Source organism: Dendrobates tinctorius, unplaced genomic scaffold (genome assembly GCF_039654945.1).
Source record: "Dendrobates tinctorius isolate UK_male_01 unplaced genomic scaffold, ASM3965494v1 ptg000140l, whole genome shotgun sequence".
Classification (NCBI taxonomy): domain Eukaryota; kingdom Metazoa; phylum Chordata; class Amphibia; order Anura; family Dendrobatidae; genus Dendrobates; species Dendrobates tinctorius.
In genome coordinates, this window is record NW_027361808.1 from 9,454,300 (window position 1) to 9,472,986 (window position 18,687).

Below are 18,687 nucleotides of genomic sequence, written 5' to 3' on the forward strand. Positions count from 1 at the left end.
AAAAACTGCAGGCTAGCAAAAGTGGGGAGCAAAATGATCTTCTGTTCCTGTCACTCATTTCTAGGTTTAGTGTTCATTAAAATGAACCGACACACACATCTGTTTAGCAATATAATGATAGTAATTAACCATAGGCGATTAATTTCTAAGAATATTGAATTTATTTATTTATGCATTTGCAGGAGGCCTGTTGAAGAGCAATTACTTTGAAACAATGAAAAAAATTAAAGCGGATTTGTCATCAAATTTCACAAAACACAAAGCACATTTAAATAAATAGGTTATTGCTGTATTTACTTTGAAATTCCAATTTCAGACTGACTGTATGATCCTTTATGAAAGTTTAATTCTCTGTCCACCCATCCTCAGAGGTGTATCTAGGGGGGGCAGCCGGGGCATGTGCCCCGGGCGCAGCCGGCAGGGGGGCACAGTCGGGCCGCCTAATGCGGCGGTGCACAGTGTCTCCCCACGGCGGCTGCATTCTGCCGCCCCCCGGCCTGGGAGTCGGCCGCTCTCTGTGTCGGCTGTCAAGCTGACAGCCGGCACAGAGAAGCTGCTGCACGCCGGCTCCCAGAGAGTAATTGTACTGGCGTCTACACAGACACCAGTACAATTGAAGCTCTGACTGCCGGGTGCTGCTGCTCTCATCTCGCTGAGCCTTGTGCAGGCAGAGGGAGCTGAGCTGGAGGTTGTCATCTGCTCCTCTCCTTCCATCCTCTGAAAGTGGATTACCCTGCCTCCAGCAATGGACCCTGCAGCCCCAGGACCGGCTGCCGTTAACTCCTTCCACGCCGTGCGGCTGGGACCCGAGGCTCAATAGTTCTTCCATACAGTGTGAGTGAAGGAGGAACACTGGTGGTAAGCATTCTCCAATGTGGAGCTGAAGAAACCGCCGAAGATTAAGGGGGGGGGGATTTAGAGTGGAGATGAGGGGGTACTTTATGTGTGAGGGGAATTGGAGTGGGGATGATTAGGTACTTTATGTGTGAGGGGATTTGGAGTGGGGATGATGGGGTACTTTATGTGTCGGGGGATTTGGAGTGGGGATGAGGGGGTACTTTGTGGGGGGATTTGGAGTGGGGATGAGGGGGTACTTTATGTGTGGGTGGATTTGGAGTGGGGATGAGGGGGTACTTTATGTGTGGGGGGATTTGGAGTGGGGATGAGGGGGTACTTAATGTGTGTGGGTATTTGGAGTGGGGATGAAGGGATACTTAATGTGTGGGGATTTGGCATGGGGATGGGGGATTTAATGTGTGTGAGGGGATTTGGAGTGGGAATGGGGGATTTAATGTGTGGGGAGATTTGAAGACACAAAATGAAGAGTGTGTATGTATGAAGGCATGTATGAGGAAACAGTATGGGGGATGGGTGCAGACAGTATGGGGAGTGAACGGGTAAATGTATGTGGACACAGTGAGTAGCGATGGGAAAATGTATGTGGACACAGTACGGGGAGCGAGGGTGATGGAATGTGTGCAGACAGTATGGGGAGTCAGGGGTATGTGTGAGCAGACAGTATAGAGATTGAGGGGGTAAATATGTGAGGAGACAGTATGGTGAACAGGTGGGATATTAGTGGAGACAGTATGGGGAGGGAGGTGAATAGTGTCAGGCGACAGTATATTGCAGATATTTTTATTTAGGAGCATTATAATGATACTTCTATCTTTAAGGGCATTGTGTGGAGATTTGCTGCAAGGCAGAAGACTGGAGAAGATGGAAGTCTGCAGAGACGGCTGTGGATGAGAAAACTCATCATGGGGTCTGGACAAGAAGAAAAAAAGAACGACTCCAGAGACCACATCATCTATAAGGTACCTGGATGTAAATATTATTTGTGATACTGACTAATTCTCATGTTTTTATTTGTTAGAGCATTAAAGGGGTTGTCCAGGTTTTTGCTGAGTCTGCAGTCATTCTATATGACTGCAGACTTCTAAATTCTCACAGTGCTCACTGACCGCTATTAGGATTCTCTTGTGCCGGTAATTTACATACATGCGGTCACATGCTGACTAGACATGTGTGGCCTCACTCACTGAAAATTAACAGAGAGAGGCTGGGCACGTCTAGTCGGAATGTGGCCAGAAGTATATAAATCACATACTTGTGCTGATATATGACCGTGTACTCTTGCCACTGGTACAGGAGAATCCTAAATGTGCAGTGTATTCATTGTGAGAATTCAGAAGTCTGCAATGTTAGGATTCAGCGCTGCAGGTTCCAGTAGTCATCACATGGACACTTCACTCATATGTGAATTTCATACTTATGGTCCTGTGACAACGAGCTTCTCTTCCTGCTTCTCTCAGTTTTTACTGACCATTGAGAGCATTAGGAACAGCAGCTCGTCGGTACATGGCCAAGTGTGTAAATCGCATGTGTGCTTGCGGGGGGGGGGGGCGCCAAACCGAATTCTTGCCCTAGGTGCCAGAAAGCCTAGATACACCTCTGCCCATCCTGGTTGATGACAGCTCCTCAGAGGCTCTCCTGCTGCTTGGACTCATGTTATTTATGTGGTACTCTTGGACTCATGTGAAATATCATTCCGTAGCTGGACACATAAGATGCTCAATCAACTTCAGGATAATGCAGCCATTCTGACATGGATAATCAAAGTAAATACACCAGTTTAATCAAGCAAAAGAGAAGTATTTATTAATGCATAAAATTTATACTGGAAAAACTGTTGACAAATCTACTTTAACACAAACCAGCTTGCTAATATTGTGTCTTTGATCTTTCAGTGCACTTGCCGAAGTTGCAATGGGTAAGAAAGTTCTACATATTCCATATAGAGATTCTGTGCTGACCAAACTACTGCAGTCTGCTCTGGGAGGAAATAGCAGGACTGTTATGGTACAGTATAAATATGGGTTTATATGACGATACCAGCACACAAACCTATCATGATAGACTGCTTACACATATAAAGATGGTAATGCGGAAACTACATAAACATAGTTCTGGGTATTGCAGTATTGGTATTAAGCAAACATAACAATTATTCTATATATTAAATGTACAGTTGTAGCCAAAAGTATTGACACCCCTGCAATTCTGTCAGATAATACTCAGTTTCTTCCTGAAAATGATTGCAAACACAAATTCTTTGGTATTATTATCTTCATTTAATTTGTCTTAAATGAAAAAACACAAAAAGAATTGTCCTAAAGCCAAACTGGATATAATTCCACACCAAACATAAAAAAGAGGGTGGACAAAAGTATTGGCACTGTTCGAAAAATCATGTGATGCTTCTCTAATTTGTGTAATTAACAGCACCTGTAACTTACCTGTGGCACCTAACAGGTGTTGGCAATAACTAAATCACACTTGCAGCCAGTTGACATGGATTAAAGTTGACTCAACCTCTCTCCTGTGTCCTTGTGTGTACCAATGTAGAGTCGGTGGGCCGGGCTGGGGGTGGTGGTCCCTCTTTATACCGCGCAGAGTTGTAACAGAGACAAGATGAGGCAGGTTCTGGGTGCAACAGGTCCAAGTTTATTCACGCTTGCCGTCCGCCTGACGGCCTCAAAAGCACACTGTACTTCCTTCAACTCACGGCCCTCCGTTTCCAGGGCCGCTTCTCACACACCGTACGTTACACTGGGGACATGTATGCACACACCGTCCCCTCCCCACTCGTCGACGCTCCTGACAGGTCCGTCACTGTGGCCGCCTTAGGCCCGTAAACCAACAGCGCTTCCACTGGTCAGTCGTCGTGTCAAATACGGTGTCTCACACCCAGTGCCTCGTCCCTTCTGCGGTTCTTCCTGTCAGGACCACCCCACTGACATTCTCTCTCCTCAGTCCCCCTGGTTTAGATTCTCCTCACAGCGCACAGACTGTCACAGTCCTCCTGTCACTGGAGCTCCCCCTGGGGACTGGAACCTTCTGGAACCCTCCCTCAGTATTTATAGCTCTCCCGGTCCCCTGTCACTGTAACCCCGCCCCCCCATGACCAACGGTTTCTAAAGCCCTAAGCTGTTGTCAAGTCCTTTGCTCACACTCCTCCCTGCCATCTAATGGTCAACCCAAGGTACTGCACGTCCACTGCACTTTCCTAGCTGTTTCCCCACTGTAATAACTGACACCTACCTACACTGTGCAAACCTTTCCTTCTTCACTCTGACTAGTCCGTCCGTCCGTCAGGTCACCTTCCCTACACCACATTGAGCATGGAGAAAAGAAAGAAGACCAAAGAACTGTCTGAGGACTTGAGAAACCAAATTGTGAGGAAGCATGAGCAATCTCAAGGCTACAAGTCCATCTCCAAAGACCTGAATGTTCCTGTGTCTACCGTGCACAGTGTCATCAAGAAGTTTAAAGCCCATGGCACTGTGGCTAACCTCCCTAGATGTGGCCAAAAAAGAAAAATTTGACGAGATTTCAACGCAAGATTGTGCGGATGTTGGATAAAGAACCTCGACTAACATCCAAACAAGTTCAAGCTGCCCTGCAGTCCGAGGGTACAACAGTGTCAACCCGTACTATCCATCGGCGTCTGAATGAAAAGGGACTGTATGGTAGAAGACCAAGGAAGACCCCACTTTTTACCCCGAGACATAAAAAAGCCAGGCTGGAGTTACAGCCTAAAACGTTTTGGAACAATGTTCTCTGGTCAGATGGGACAAAAGTAGAGCTTTTTGGGCAAAGGCATCAACATAGAGTTTACAGGAGAAAAAAGAGGCATTCAAAGAAAAGAACACGGTCCCTACAGTCAAACATGGCGGAGGTTCCCTGATGTTTTGGGGTTGCTTTGCTGCCTCTGGCACTGGACTGCTTGACCGTGTGCATGGCATTATGAAGTCAGAAGACTACCAACAAATTTTGCAGCATAATGTAGGGCCCAGTGTGAGAAAGATGGGTCTCCCTCAGAGGTCATGGGTCTTCCAGCAGGACAATGACCCAAAACACACTTCAAAAAGCACTAGAAAATGGTTTGAGAGAAAGCACGGGAGACTTCTAAGGTGGCCAGCAATGAGTCCAGACCTGAATCCCATAGAACACCTGTGGAGAGATCTAAAAATGGCAGTTTGGAGAAGGCACCCTTCAAATATCAGGGACCTGGAGCAGTTTGCCAAAGAAGAATGGTCTAAAATTCCAGCAGAGCACTGTAAGAAACTCATTGATGGTACCGGAAGCGGTTGGTCGCAGTTATTTTGGCTAAAGGTTGTGCAACCAAGTATTAGGCTGAGGGTGCCAATACTTTTGTCTGGCCCATTTTTGGAGTTTTGTGTGAAATGATCAATGCTTTGCTTTTTGCTTCATTCTTTTGTGTTTTTTCATTTAAGACAAATTAAATGAAGATAATAATACCAAAGAATTTGTGTTTGCAATCATTTTCAGGAAGAAACTGAGTATTATCTGACAGAATTGCAGGGGTGTCAATACTTTTGGCCACAACTGTATTTGGTGTAATTTTTATTCTATATTAGTACATTGAAAAAAGACTATTTTTGAGTTGAGTGACATTGTACTCACACTATCAGTAGATTAATTAATGAAAAGTAGGCAATTTTGCACATTGGAAACTGTCAAATCATGAATGTACAGTGAAAATATCAGAATGATGAATTCGCAATACAATCATATAAAATTAGGTCCTATAGTATATTTTGGTCTAGATACTGTAAAAGTCATTCATAAAATAGATTTAAATTGGTATTCTCAAGTTATTAAATTGCTTTAATTAGTTAGACAGCATGAAAATAAGCAAGTTTCCTGTTGACCTCTTTGTATTTGCTGTCATTTTTATGCTGTGAGAACATTTATCTTTCTTGCCTAAAGCTGTAAAGCTGGTTTAGGGCAGCCGTATAACACGGAAGACGATCGCATCGCAATGCTCAGAATGGTCATTGACTCTCCTAACAAGAGGGTGACCGCTACGTGGAAATGCATTCTGTAATGCTGTAGATAAGCCCCCAATGTAATCTGAATGATAAGAAAAACAAGTTATATTATACTCACCCGGGCGTCCGGTCCGGTCCGATGGGTGTTGCGGTTCGGCGCCTCCCATCTTCTAGCGATGCAGTCCTCCCTCTTATTTCTGCTGCAGCTCCAGTGCAGGCGTACTTTATCGGCCCTGTTGAGGGCAGAGTAAAGTACTGCAGTGCGCAGGCACCGGAGCTCTCTGACCTTTCCTGGCGCATGCACACTGCAGTACTTTACTCTGCCCTCAACAGGGCAGAGAAAGTACACATGCGCTGGAGCCGCGGCAGAAGTAAGAAGGAGGACGTCATCTCTAGAAGATGGGAGGCGCCGCATCGGACCGAGACACCCATTGGACCGGACCGGACACCAGGGGTGAGTATAATATAACTTATTTTTCTTATCTTTCAGGTTACATCGGGGGCTTATCTACAGCATTACAGAATGCTGTAGATAAGCCCCTGATGGTGGTGCCGGCAGCTGATAGGGCTAAAAATAGGTGACAGATCCCCTTTAACTCCTAACATACCAGGCTCTCCCCAGCCCACTGATTTCTATATACAGTAACTATTAGCTGTTCACCTACCTCTCAGCTCCTGAAGAGCTATTTTTATAAATCTTTTAAAATCACCAGCTCACAGCATTTGATTTTCCCACAGTACATCCCCTAATTACTGCTGTCTGTTGTATGCTTGTTCAAATGCCTTGTTATCTCTATATGTTAATATAATAGCAGCTTCTACTCAGTATCCATTCAGAACAAACCATTGATAGCAGATTATATTTATATTACCATCATATGGTCAGTGGTAAATAATACCAGTCCTACAGAACATATAAGAGATCACAGCAGAATTACAGATAATGACTTACCGCTGACGTTCTTTCTGATGGAATCGGTCACTTTTCCCGTCTTTTCCATCTGGCCCAGATCAACATGACTACTCCTCCAGTCAGGACTCGGCTGCAGAGAATACAACAAAGACACGTTTCACTTCTCATATTTTCAGCACTGTCACCAATTGGACTATTCTCAACCTGCGCAATCTGCCCATCCTGCTGATATCCCAATACTGAGCCGCTGCTGCCGTATGTGTCCCTATTACTGCACCTGATACCCCAATGCTGAGCCCCTGTTGCCATATGTGTCCCTATTACTGCACCTATTGTGTGGTTCTGCGTGTCCTCTAAATTCTAAAGCAACTCTCTAGAATATAGTAATGCCTGGTGCAAGTGGCTTAGAAAACAGTGCCCACAATTTGTCCCCTAGAATGTAATATTGCCCGGTGTGCCCCTTTAAGTGCCCACTTTACAATGCCCGTTTCCCCCCTACACAGCTCCTCTATACACATTTTAATGTCCCCTCACTGTATATATATACTGACCTCTTAATATCCCCAAACTATTTAATGGCTCCAACACTGTATGATAGCCCCATCACTAGAGTTGAGTGAAACGGGTCGAAAAATTTCAAAAGTCGCCGACTTTTGTCAAAGTCGGGTTTCATGAAACGAAACCCGACCCTAGGATGAGGTCGGCCACGAGGTCGGCGACTTAAGCGCCAAAGTCGCGTTTCAAAAGTTTGTTTTGCGCTCTTTTTCAGCCAATCAGGATCCACGGACACTGTGGGCAACGTGATGACATAGGCAGGGGTCACCACCATCTTTCAGAAGGGCATGCAAGTGATTGGCTTGATTTGGTGGGCGTCACAGGGGGTATAAAAGGGCGTGCACGCCGACCGCCATGTTACTCATGCTGATCTCAGAATAGGGAGAGCTGCTGCTGATGATGATTTTGTAGGGAGAGCGTTAGGCAGGGAAGAAGACACCAAAAACTGCTTCTGCTGCTAGCGATTTTGCCTGTACAACACACCAGTCACTGTGTGTGCAGTGCAAGTAGAGGCTATATTTTGCTGGATCAGCGGTGTTGGTTGTTAGGCTGCCTTCTAAGGCTTCCTGACGGCTGCATTGCTGTTTACCCACTGCTCTGCAAACTGCTTTTTTGAAAGCAATCCCAATTTTTTTTTTTGTCCTGGTGAGGTACTGAGCATGCATTTTTTCACACCATACAGCGGTGCACACTCCTCACACAGTACCGTGTAACGGCTGTTATCACAGCCACAGTGAAGCTATCTGTGTGTCACTCTGTAAGGATAAGTCGAGGACATGTTCCATTCTTACAGACCTGCACCTTCTAGTTTTGTCTAGCTTTCAAACAGTTAAATATATTTGCTGTTTGATCACATTCAAAACTATAGAGAGACAGCGTGTGTCAGTCCGTATACTTAAAAAACACGGAGCTTGACAATTTTACGTACACCGAACAGACGTGTACGTGCACGCTCCTCTCTCAGTACCGTATAACCGCTGTTATCACGGCCACAGTGAAGCTATCTGTGTGTCGCTCTGTAAGGATAAGTCGAGGACATGTTCCGTTCTTACAGACCTGCACTTTCTAGTTTTGTCTAGTTTTCAAACAGTTAAATATATTTGCTGTTTGATCACATTCAAAACTATAGAGAGACAGCGTGTGTCAGTCCGTATGCTTAAAAAACACGGAGCTTGACAATTTTACGTACACCGGACAGCCGTGTACGTGCACGCTCCTCTCTCAGTACCGTGTAACGGCTGTTATCACGGCCACAGTGAAGCTGTGTGTCGCTCTGTAAGGATAAGTCGAGGACTTGTTCCGTTCTTACAGACCTGCACTCTAGGGAGATTCCTATTCTGCCCAATTCTATATACACCTTGTAGTTTGTCATACACTAGCCAATTTCTGCCTGTGACATAGCGCTGTGATATTCACTGGGCCTCACACAATCCAAAAGTGTCCAGTGTCCACAAGTGTGTGCTGGAATTCAAAATCTCCGTTATCCTCTAGTGACATTTTTCACACCTGCGACATCGAGCCTGTGACATAGCGCTGTGATATTCAGTGGGCCTCACACAATCCAAAAGTGTCCAGTGTCCACAAGTGTGTGCAGAAATTCAAAATCTCCGTTATCCTCTAGTGACATTTTTCACACCTGCGACGTCGAGCCTGTGACATAGCGCTGTGATATTCAGTGGGCCTCACACAATCCAAAAGTGTCCAGTGTCCACAAGTGTGTAGAAATTCAAAATCTCCGTTATCCTCTAGTGACATTTTTCACACCTGCGACATCGAGCCTGTGACATAGCGCTGTGATATTCAGTGGGCCTCACACAATCCAAAAGTGTCCAGTGTCCACAAGTGTGTGCAGAAATTCAAAATCTCCGTTATCCTCTAGTGACATTTTTCACACCTGCGACATCGAGCCTGTGACATAGCGCTGTGATATTCAGTGGGCCTCCCACAATCCAAAAGTGTCCAGTGTCCACAAGTGTGTGCAGAAATTCAAAATCTCCGTTATCCTCTAGTGACATTTTTCACACCTGCAACATCGAGCCTGTGACATAGCGCTGTGATATTCAGTGGGCCTCACACAATCCAAAAGTGTCCAGTGTCCACAAGTGTGTGCAGAAATTCAAAATCTCCGTTATCCTCTAGTGACATTTTTCACACCTGCGACGTCGAGCCTGTGACATAGCGCTGTGATATTCAGTGGGCCTCACACAATCCAAAAGTGTCCAGTGTCCACAAGTGTGTGCAGAAATTCAAAATCTCCGTTATCCTCTAGTGACATTTTTCACACCTGCGACATCGAGCCTGTGACATAGCGCTGTGATATTCACTGGGCCTCACACAATCGAAAAGTGTCCAGTGTCCACAAGTGTGTGCAGAGATTCAAAATCTCCGTTATCCTCTAGTGACATTTTTCACACCTGCGACGTCGAGCCTGTGACATAGCACTGTGATATTCAGTGGGCCTCACACAATCCAAAAGTGTCCAGTGTACACAAGTGTGTGCAGAAATTCAAAATCTCCCCTATCCTATAGACACCTTGTACCTTGTTTTACATTACTATATAGTTTGTTGGATTTTGTCTACATTTCTACCAAAAATGAGGAAGGCTGGTGGAAGAGGCCGTGGAATTGGGCGGGGGTTGGCAGCTGGTAATGATGGTGTTGGTGGTGGATCTGATGGTAGTGGCAAAAGCAAAATAGGACCGAATGCAGGAGGTGTTGAGCCTGCGTCATCGTCTGGCTCCACAAGGCCTCGAAGGCTTAGTTTTCTAGGAGTTGGCAAACCGCTTTTAAAGCCAGAGCTTCAGGAAAAAGTTTTGTCTTACATTGCTGACTCAGCCTCCAGCTCTATCGCCTCCTCTTCTGAAGTTGTAAAAAATAAAAGCACTGAGTCGTCATTGGAGGCTCATGTTCATGAACCACACCTTTCCTTGTGTCCTTCACCCCAACCAAGATTGAAGGATGACGCAGGCCATACTACTGATTACTCCATGGAGCTGTTTTCACATACCATGCCTGGATTATCAAGTGAAATGGTGAATTACCCAGGCCAAGATGAATCTGACATGGAGTGCACTGATGCACAGCCACTGATAGATGATTCTGCTGGTACATTCACTCAGAGCACTACATTGTCCTCGCAGTGTACAGAGCCAGATTCTGACCCTGATGAGACTCAGGTGCCCCTTCCTGCACACTTTACCACCTTACACGGTGACACAGAGGAAGGTGCACATGACATTGAAGAGGAGGTGATGGATGACCCAGTTGTTGACCCAGATTGGCATCCATTGGGGGAAGAGGGTGCAGCTTCCAATAGCTCAGATGAGGAGGAGGAGCATCCACAGCAGACATCGACATCGCAACAGCTGTTATCTGGCAGGCCCGGAGCACTCCAAAGACAGGTTCCAAAAATCAAAAGAGTTGCTGGACAGCTTGTCCAGAGGGTCAAAATATCACAGCGTGCTAGGCCGCAAAATGTCTGCCAAAGTAGGAAGAGTGCAGTGTGGCACTTTTTTGAACAAAATCCTCAGGATCAGGCCAAGGTTATCTGTAAGAAGTGCGCAAAGACCTTTAGCCGAGGGAAAAATCTGAAAAATTTGAATACCAGTTGCATGCTTAGACATTTAACCAGCATGCACTTGCAAGCGTGGACACAACACCAAACCTCAAGTACCACATGTGCAACTGATCACAAAGAAGGTAGTCAGCAACGCTACATTGTTTCCCCCACTGTAAGCCCACCGGTTAGCACAGCAGCAAATGTTGAGGTGTCGTTGCAAGGCCACAGCAGTCAGGGAATCCCACTGTTATATCAACGAAAGACTGAATCTAGGCCATCAGAAAGAACACCAACTCCATCACCATCATCAACCCTCTCTCAGTCCGCCCTGTCCACCGCTACTTCCACCATATGCAGCTCTCAAGTCCAGCTCACCCTCCCAGACACTATGAGTAGGTCAAGAAAGTACTCAGTCTCTCATCCACGTACACTGGGTTTGAACGCCCACATTGCCAAACTAATCTCGTTTGAGATGATGCCCTTTCGGTTGGTGGAAAGCGCAGCTTTCCGCGAACTCATGGCCTATGCAGTACCACGCTATGACCTACCCAGTCGCCACTTCTCTCGCAAAGCCATCCCAGCCCTCCACCATCATGTGAAAGACCGCATTGTCCATGCACTCAAGCAGTCAGTGACTGGAAAGGTGCACCTCACAACTGATGCATGGTCCAGTCGGCATGGCCAGGGCCGTTACGTTTCCATCACTGCGCACTGGGTTAATGTGGTGGATGCAGGGTCCACAGGGGACAGCGGTGGTGGGACAGTGCTGCCTAGCCCTCGGTATAGGAAACAGTTGGCTGTAGGCGTTCGACCCTCCTCCTCCTCCTCCAGAAGCGAAAGCTCGTCCACAGAGCGCAGTCGTACGAGCACTCCATCTGCAGCTGCCACTGTTGCACACGATTTGTCCCCCTATCGAGCAGCTAGTGGAAAGCGTCAGAAGGCTGTGTTGCAGATGATGTGTTTGGGCGACAGACACACCGCCGAGGTGCTGGCCGAGTACTTTCAGCGACAAACTGAGTCATGGCTGGGCAGTGTACATCTTGAGGCAGGCAAGGTAGTTAGTGATAACGGCCGTAATTTTGTGGCAGCCATAGCCCTTTCAAAACTCAGCCACATACCTTGCTTGGCTCACACCTTGAACCTGGTGGTGCAGTGCTTCCTCAATAATTATCCGGAGTTAACAGCCCTGCTCCAGAAGGTGCGAAGACTGTGCGCGCACATCCGCCGGTCGCCTGTACACTCCATTCGTATGCAGAAGCTTCAGCGATTGCTCCACCTTCCCAACCACCGCCTCATTATCGACATTGCAACAAGGTGGAACTCCACCCTGCACATGGTTGAGCGGCTGTGCGAGCAGAGGCAGGCCATAATGCATTTGTGGGAGGATACACGGCCAGGCACTTTGAAAGCAGACATGGAGTTGACAGGTGTGCAGTGGTCGAAGCTGAAAGACCTCTATAAAGTCCTTCACTGTTTTGAGGAGTGCACACGGCTGGTAAGCGCAGACTACGCCATCCTAAGCAAACTTTGACGCACATTAAGGAGCAGGCGTCTGCAGCCAATGTTGACGAGGAGGAAGAGGTGGAGGGAATCCTTGATGACATTCAGCCATTGTCTGCTCAGGGACCTCTCCTGTATGAGGTGGAGGAAGAAGAGGAGGAGGAGGATGATGATGGGGATGATTACTTAGGGGAGGAGGATGCATCTCGTGGGGCAAGTGAAAATGTTGGCATGGCAAGGTCTGGTACAGGGTTTGTGCGTGACTGGAGGGATGTGGATTTGCCAGAAAGTGCTCCTCCACCCAGCACTCGCAGTGCATCACTGACACCGGGAACATTGGCCCACATGTCAGATTATGCCTTGCAGATCCTAAAAAGGGACCCACGCATTGCCAAAATGATGAACGATGACGACTACTGGTTGGCCAGCATCCTGGATCCACGCTATAAAGGCAAATTACAAAACATCATGCCACAGGAGAACCTTGACCTAATATTGGCTACTAAACAAGCAACTCTGGTTAACCGGTTGGTTGAGGCATTCCCAGCACACAGCAGCGGTGATGGTTCTCACACAAGCCGTACGGGCCGGGGGCAGCTTGGCAGAGGTGTTCGTGGAGCACACAGCAGAAGTGGCGTTGGAGACAGGGGTTTCATGACAATGTTGTGGACTGATTTTTCACAGACCGCTCACACAACTGGTAATACTGCATCGATGGAAAGTGACAGGAGACAGCAGTTGTCAACTATGGTTAACAACTACTTTTCCTCCCATATCGATGTTCTCCCGCACAGGTCATTCCCCTTTGACTATTGGGCCGCTAAACTGGACACTTGGCCTGAATTGGCACAATATGCCTTACAGGAGCTCGCTTGCCCAGCTGCAAGTGTGCTATCGCAAAGAGTCTTCAGTGCAGCTGGATCAATCCTGACAGAAAAAAGGACCCGTCTGTCAACCCAAAATGTGGATGATCTAACCTTCATTAAAATGAACCATGCATGGGTTTCCAAGGATTTTGTCCCACCTTCCCTTGATGACACATAGGTTGCCAGAAAAATGGCTTGCTTTGGTCCTCCTCCTATTCCGCGAACTTGACCTATTTCCCCTTTTGCAGCAGCTGAATGACCCACATCTACATATGCCACTTTGTAAACCTCCCTAAGTGGGCGGCCCCCCCCCATGGCCGGGGTCACCACCTAGCGCACAAAACCGTGCAAGTGCCGTTGCCCTGGACAGGTGGGTAGGCCGACTCTTGGGCGCGGGCCCTGGCATAGGGTACCTCATAGTGCAATCAAGTGTCTCTGACAGTTGTGGTGCACACCCGCCGTCAGACACACCGCCGTACTATGAGGGGCCCAGTGCCAGTACCGACGCCCATGAGTGTGCCCCCCTTGCTTGGGCAGGGCCCCAGCATTTGCAATGTTTACCTCTCCCTGCTCCTCCGCTGTGTAGTCTGGGATGTCAAATCCTTCACTGGGACTGCCACTACAAATTGATTGAACTGAAAGATGATGGTTAAGATGTAGCTATGCCCTGTCCTGCTGGCCGGGCTCTAGCTCCAGATGATCAGTGGCTTCCATTTCTTATGGACGTCGACTCACAATTACATGCAGTGGTGGTTTATCATCAGCTTTCACAGTTTTCCTACTCACAAACGTGTGACATTCCGGCGCACATTTCAAAATGTGCCCTCTCATGCCAATCAAATAGAATCGCCTACAGCCTGTGGCTTCTGTCTTTTGCACTCCAAAGTTACGTGACAGATCATGATAGCCAGTGAGCACCATGTTTACATCGCTCCCTGTGATAAAAATTGGATTGAGATGAGTAACAGTGATGGAATCAACGGAAGTGCGATACAGAAAGAGTTTATTCACAAAAAAATGTTTTCACTGTCTCAACACACAAATTAATTGAGGGTCAGCATCGCCTATGAGAATTGTGACGGAAGTTTTTCCCGTAAATAATAATTCCTAGATTTCTGCAATCAATAGCCTTTATGTCACTAATTGTATGCATCTCATTTCCTATTGCGGAAAGGCTGGACTGTATTACTGAGACAGAAATATATATGAAGATTTAAAAATAACACCAAAAGTATATAGTTGTGTACGCCTCAAATGCATTTCCTTTTTTCCACTTTTTAGATTGCTGTGTAATCCATACTGAGAACACGGAGATTTTACATGTTTAAACTATGCTATATATACCTGCTATCCAGTGATAAAGTACCCTTTCTCAACTTTGTACAATCTGGTCAAATCCATACTGGACCTGAGAACATCTGAGTCTGCCTCCTGATCTATAGACATATATTTTTAATGTGTAAACTAGGCTACATATATACGTGTTATCCGGTGAAACTGTACCATTTATCAACTTTCTACAATGTTGTTGAATCCATACTGGGCCTGAGAACAGCTGCCGAGCTGTTAAGCAAGCTACAGCACCTGTGGTTTGGACACGTAATTTTTTCAGGAATGACGGTTAGGCCTAAATCCGGAATTGCGGTTGACCTGAACTTACTGGGAAATCATCGTTCGCAGGGAATAATCTGAATCCCAGATCCCCATCACTAACGGAGTTCAGCAGGTTATCTGCACCTGTAAGCGACAAAAGCTGGTCCTTTCAGTGTAGCGTGCATGCAGCCCCGGACATGTACTGGAATGCTAGACCTGTTATTGCTCGATCTCACGTGCCACAGCCTCGCGTATCCCTCTAGTAAGCTTGACGCGTACTGCGGGGCCATGCCGGAGTCTCGGTCGTTAACGGAATAAAGCTGAGAAATCGCTAGCACAACTACAAACGGACATACCACACCACACACAGAATCGACAAAGCTTGCAATCTGTCCATCTTTTCTGTAGCTTGTATGGTAGTGGTTTCCCGGGTGCAGTCCAATTAAGCCACAGGCTCCACTCCTGGTGGTGCCCTTTTGGACATTCCTTTAAGGTTCAGCTTTGCAATCATACTGCCCCCGGAAACCAAAAACTTTGCCTTCAGGGACGCTGTTTGGAGGTTCGTGGGAATAACGCCGCCCGATCAGCAGTCGGCATATGGGTCGCCCTCCCAGGGCTGTGGGGTACTCGGTACCGGGCCGGTGTCAGTGGGATGTGTCACAGCAGCGGTGACCCGGACGGTGGCCCTGGGCGCCCATGTAAATGGCGTGGTATAATGGTAAAGAGTTTATAGAGATAGTTTGACGCCACCTGTGGTGTTCGGCAACATAGATGTTAGGCCGACGCTGCATGCAGATCCTCTGGGACTGATGGTGTTGTGCAGCAAAGATGGTGAAGCTCCCCACAGGTGGAGCTGGAGTCCCAGGGAAGTGTAGATGTAGTGATGGGGGAAAGGCACAGGCGGTGTAGGTGCTGGTACCCAGATGTAGCGGTGCTGGAATAACTGTAGGACACCAGAGCGTGCAGTTCCAAAGCTTTACTCACAGTCTGCAGGTTACACAGATGCCTGCCTCTGTGCTGTGTCCTCTGGGTCAGGACCTCTGCCAACCTCCGGGACCAGAATGGAAAGCTCCCATCCAACACTCCGCCAACATGTACCTTCCTGAACGTCTCCTTTCTAGCGCTTGTGGGGGAAGCACTCACAGGACCGTGGTTCACTGAAACGCCTCCTGTCTAACAGATGTTTCTCAGACTTTACTTGTATGGCAGACAGCTGTAGCCTTTTCCTTCTGCCTCACACATGTCGATGCTGGGGCCTCCGAGCCTTAGTTGGGTACAGAGCATTTATAGCTGCTACTTCCCCCGGTTTCTGCTGCAGGAACGTCAGTGTCCCTACAAACTCGGAGACCGGAATCCGGACCATGCGCTCCAGCTAGGAGTGAGCCTTAACTCTGCTCATCCTCCAGCTCCCCTTCTCACGTCCACACACTTCCCCTTCCCTGCACAGAGTGCCCTAACTTACCTCCTCCCGACCACAGAGAGCAGCTCCTCAGCAGTCAGGTTCAGAGGTCTCCCTGCTGGCCTGGAGTGGGAAATGTGTTGTGTGTTGGTTTCACTGCTAGAAAGATCCTTCGTTGCTCCCAAGCTTGACAACACACTCCCTAGGAGGAAGGCAATGCCACAGTGGCGACCGTACTCTTGGGGACGTCACAAGTGCACTGAGGCCCAGCCACTGCTGGATGATGCTGCTGGTACATTGACCCAGACCACTACATTCCCCTCGCACTCTACACAGCCAGAATCTGACCCAGAGTAAACTCAGGTTCCCCTTCCCGCATACTATACCACCTTACACGGTGACAAAGAGGAATGTGCAGATGAAAGTGCAGGTTCCTTGAGCAGGTGGGGGGGCATACTCATGGGCGATGGCACTGGCACAGGGCACCGCATAGTATGCAAAAGTGTCTCTGCCGGTGGGAGGGCCTAAACAGCCAAGTGCAGTGAGATGGAAGATGGGGACGACAAGGAGTTCAGAGTGATGCAGGGATTCCCTAGCAAGGAGACTTATGTAATTGTTTTCAATGTTGGGACAGCAATTTTTGGGGAGCACTATACTCTGGTGAATGATATATGGGGCCCACCATACACTGGAGCATTCCAAAGGTGGACATCAGACACTGGAGCAGCATTTACAGGGCCCATTATACACTAGAGCAGTAGAAATGGGGCCCATTATATATGGAGCATTATTTGGGCCCATAAGACAGTGGAGCTTCATCCATTGGGACCAACATATACTGTAGCATTATGTGGAGCTCATCATATACGGTTTGAAACATTATATGGGAATAATGATTCCATATGGAGAAATATATGGGCCTCATTACTCTGTATAGCGCACTAAGCGCTGGCCATAATACTGTATGGAGTTATATACTGTCCATTTTTGGAGGTATTGGAAAATTTAAAATGGATATCAGTCATGAGATGTAAGAAGTGAAGTATTTTTCATTGTACTATACTGCTATTTCTCTGCCGTATCGGAGCATCATGAGTTGTGGTATGTGTTAAAGGGGCGCTCTTTGGCCCTGGGCCCACGAAAACCTGGAGCCAGCACTCCCCCCCACAACTGTAGCCAAATAACCCCCATTTTTCAGTGTGTAACTAGTATTATGAAGTTAATTAAGGTTGACAAGCTTCAGTAACAAGAATTTATGCTTTTGGCATTCAAATGGGAACTGTTGGTGTGTTTCCTGTCCTCCTCTCACTGCCGACTTTAATTCTCCATTGACTTACATTGGGTTTCGTGTTTCGGGACGACCCCGACTTTTCCCTATAGTCGGACGATTTTGCTCGACCAGACTTTTGGAAAAGTCGGGTTTCATGAAACAAAACTCGACCCTAAAAAACCAAAAGTCGCACAACACTACTTCTAACTAATACTGCTTAAACTATAAATGGATGAGAAACAGCAAAGTTCAATGTTGGGGATAATGGCGTGATTGAAGAGTTTGTTGGTGCACGTAATGCCATAACAACAAGATCTCCATCACAGCGGGTCCTATTATAAATCCAGGTGTGTTGAACCATAAGGCTTACTGTCCTCTCACATGGAACTGCATGACTATCAGTCTACACACTGTGCTATCCTTCTAGACCACTGCTGTCTCCTCCTCTCAATAATGGATGGCACACCTCATGTTCTCTGATACTGACCCCTTCTTCCTTCTTCTCCAGCTTGCTTAGTCAATCAGTCTCATGCTCTGCTGCTGCTCCTCCTCTTCCAGGTAGCCAAGGCAATGCAGCTAATTGTCACGCCGTGCTCACCTGGGGGCGGGATCTCGGTCCCGACGTCATCTCTTCCGGAGCCGCGGTCACTCCGGGGGTCCTGTCGGGTGCGCACGCGCAGCTCTCGTCCCCGGGTCTCCTCCTACATGTCACGTTTGCGCTTGCGCGCTCCTGTCAGTGCTATATAGGGCTCGGTCCTCTCTATGGTAATGGAGGACCTGACCCGGAACCTGTAGTGGTCATGTGCTTTCTGGCTAGGTCCTGACCCGGAACCAGTAGTAGTCATGTGCTATATCAGATGACCTCCCCCTATGGGAGGTGCCTGATTATTGTTGTGCTTCCTGGCTTAGTCTGCCGTGTCCCTGCCTGGCTGTGCGATGTATTCAGGTCCCCTGCCTTGCACTCTGTTGTGCCTCTTGGCACACGCTCTGAATCTGCACTCTGCTTTGTACTTGGTTGTGCCTCCTGGCATACGCTCTGACCCTGTGCTCTGTCTCTTACTCAGTTGTGCCTCCTGGCACATGCTCTGACCCTGTACTCTGTCTCATACTTGGTTGTGCCTCCTGGCACACGCTCTTACCCTGTACTCTGTCTCATCCTCAGTTGTGCCTCCTG

General features: G+C 47.6%; 1 protein-coding gene across 1 annotated transcript in view; it reads left to right on the forward strand.

Moving 5' to 3' along the window:
• LOC141049002 (kinesin-like protein KIF28) overlaps nucleotides 1-18,687 on the forward strand; it is a 327,138-nt gene that overhangs the window by 166,433 nt on the left and 142,018 nt on the right. The window contains exon 7 of the mRNA XM_073545091.1: nucleotides 2,751-2,862. Coding sequence (XP_073401192.1) covers nucleotides 2,751-2,862 — 112 coding nt within the window. The remainder of the gene's footprint in view (nucleotides 1-2,750; nucleotides 2,863-18,687) is intronic.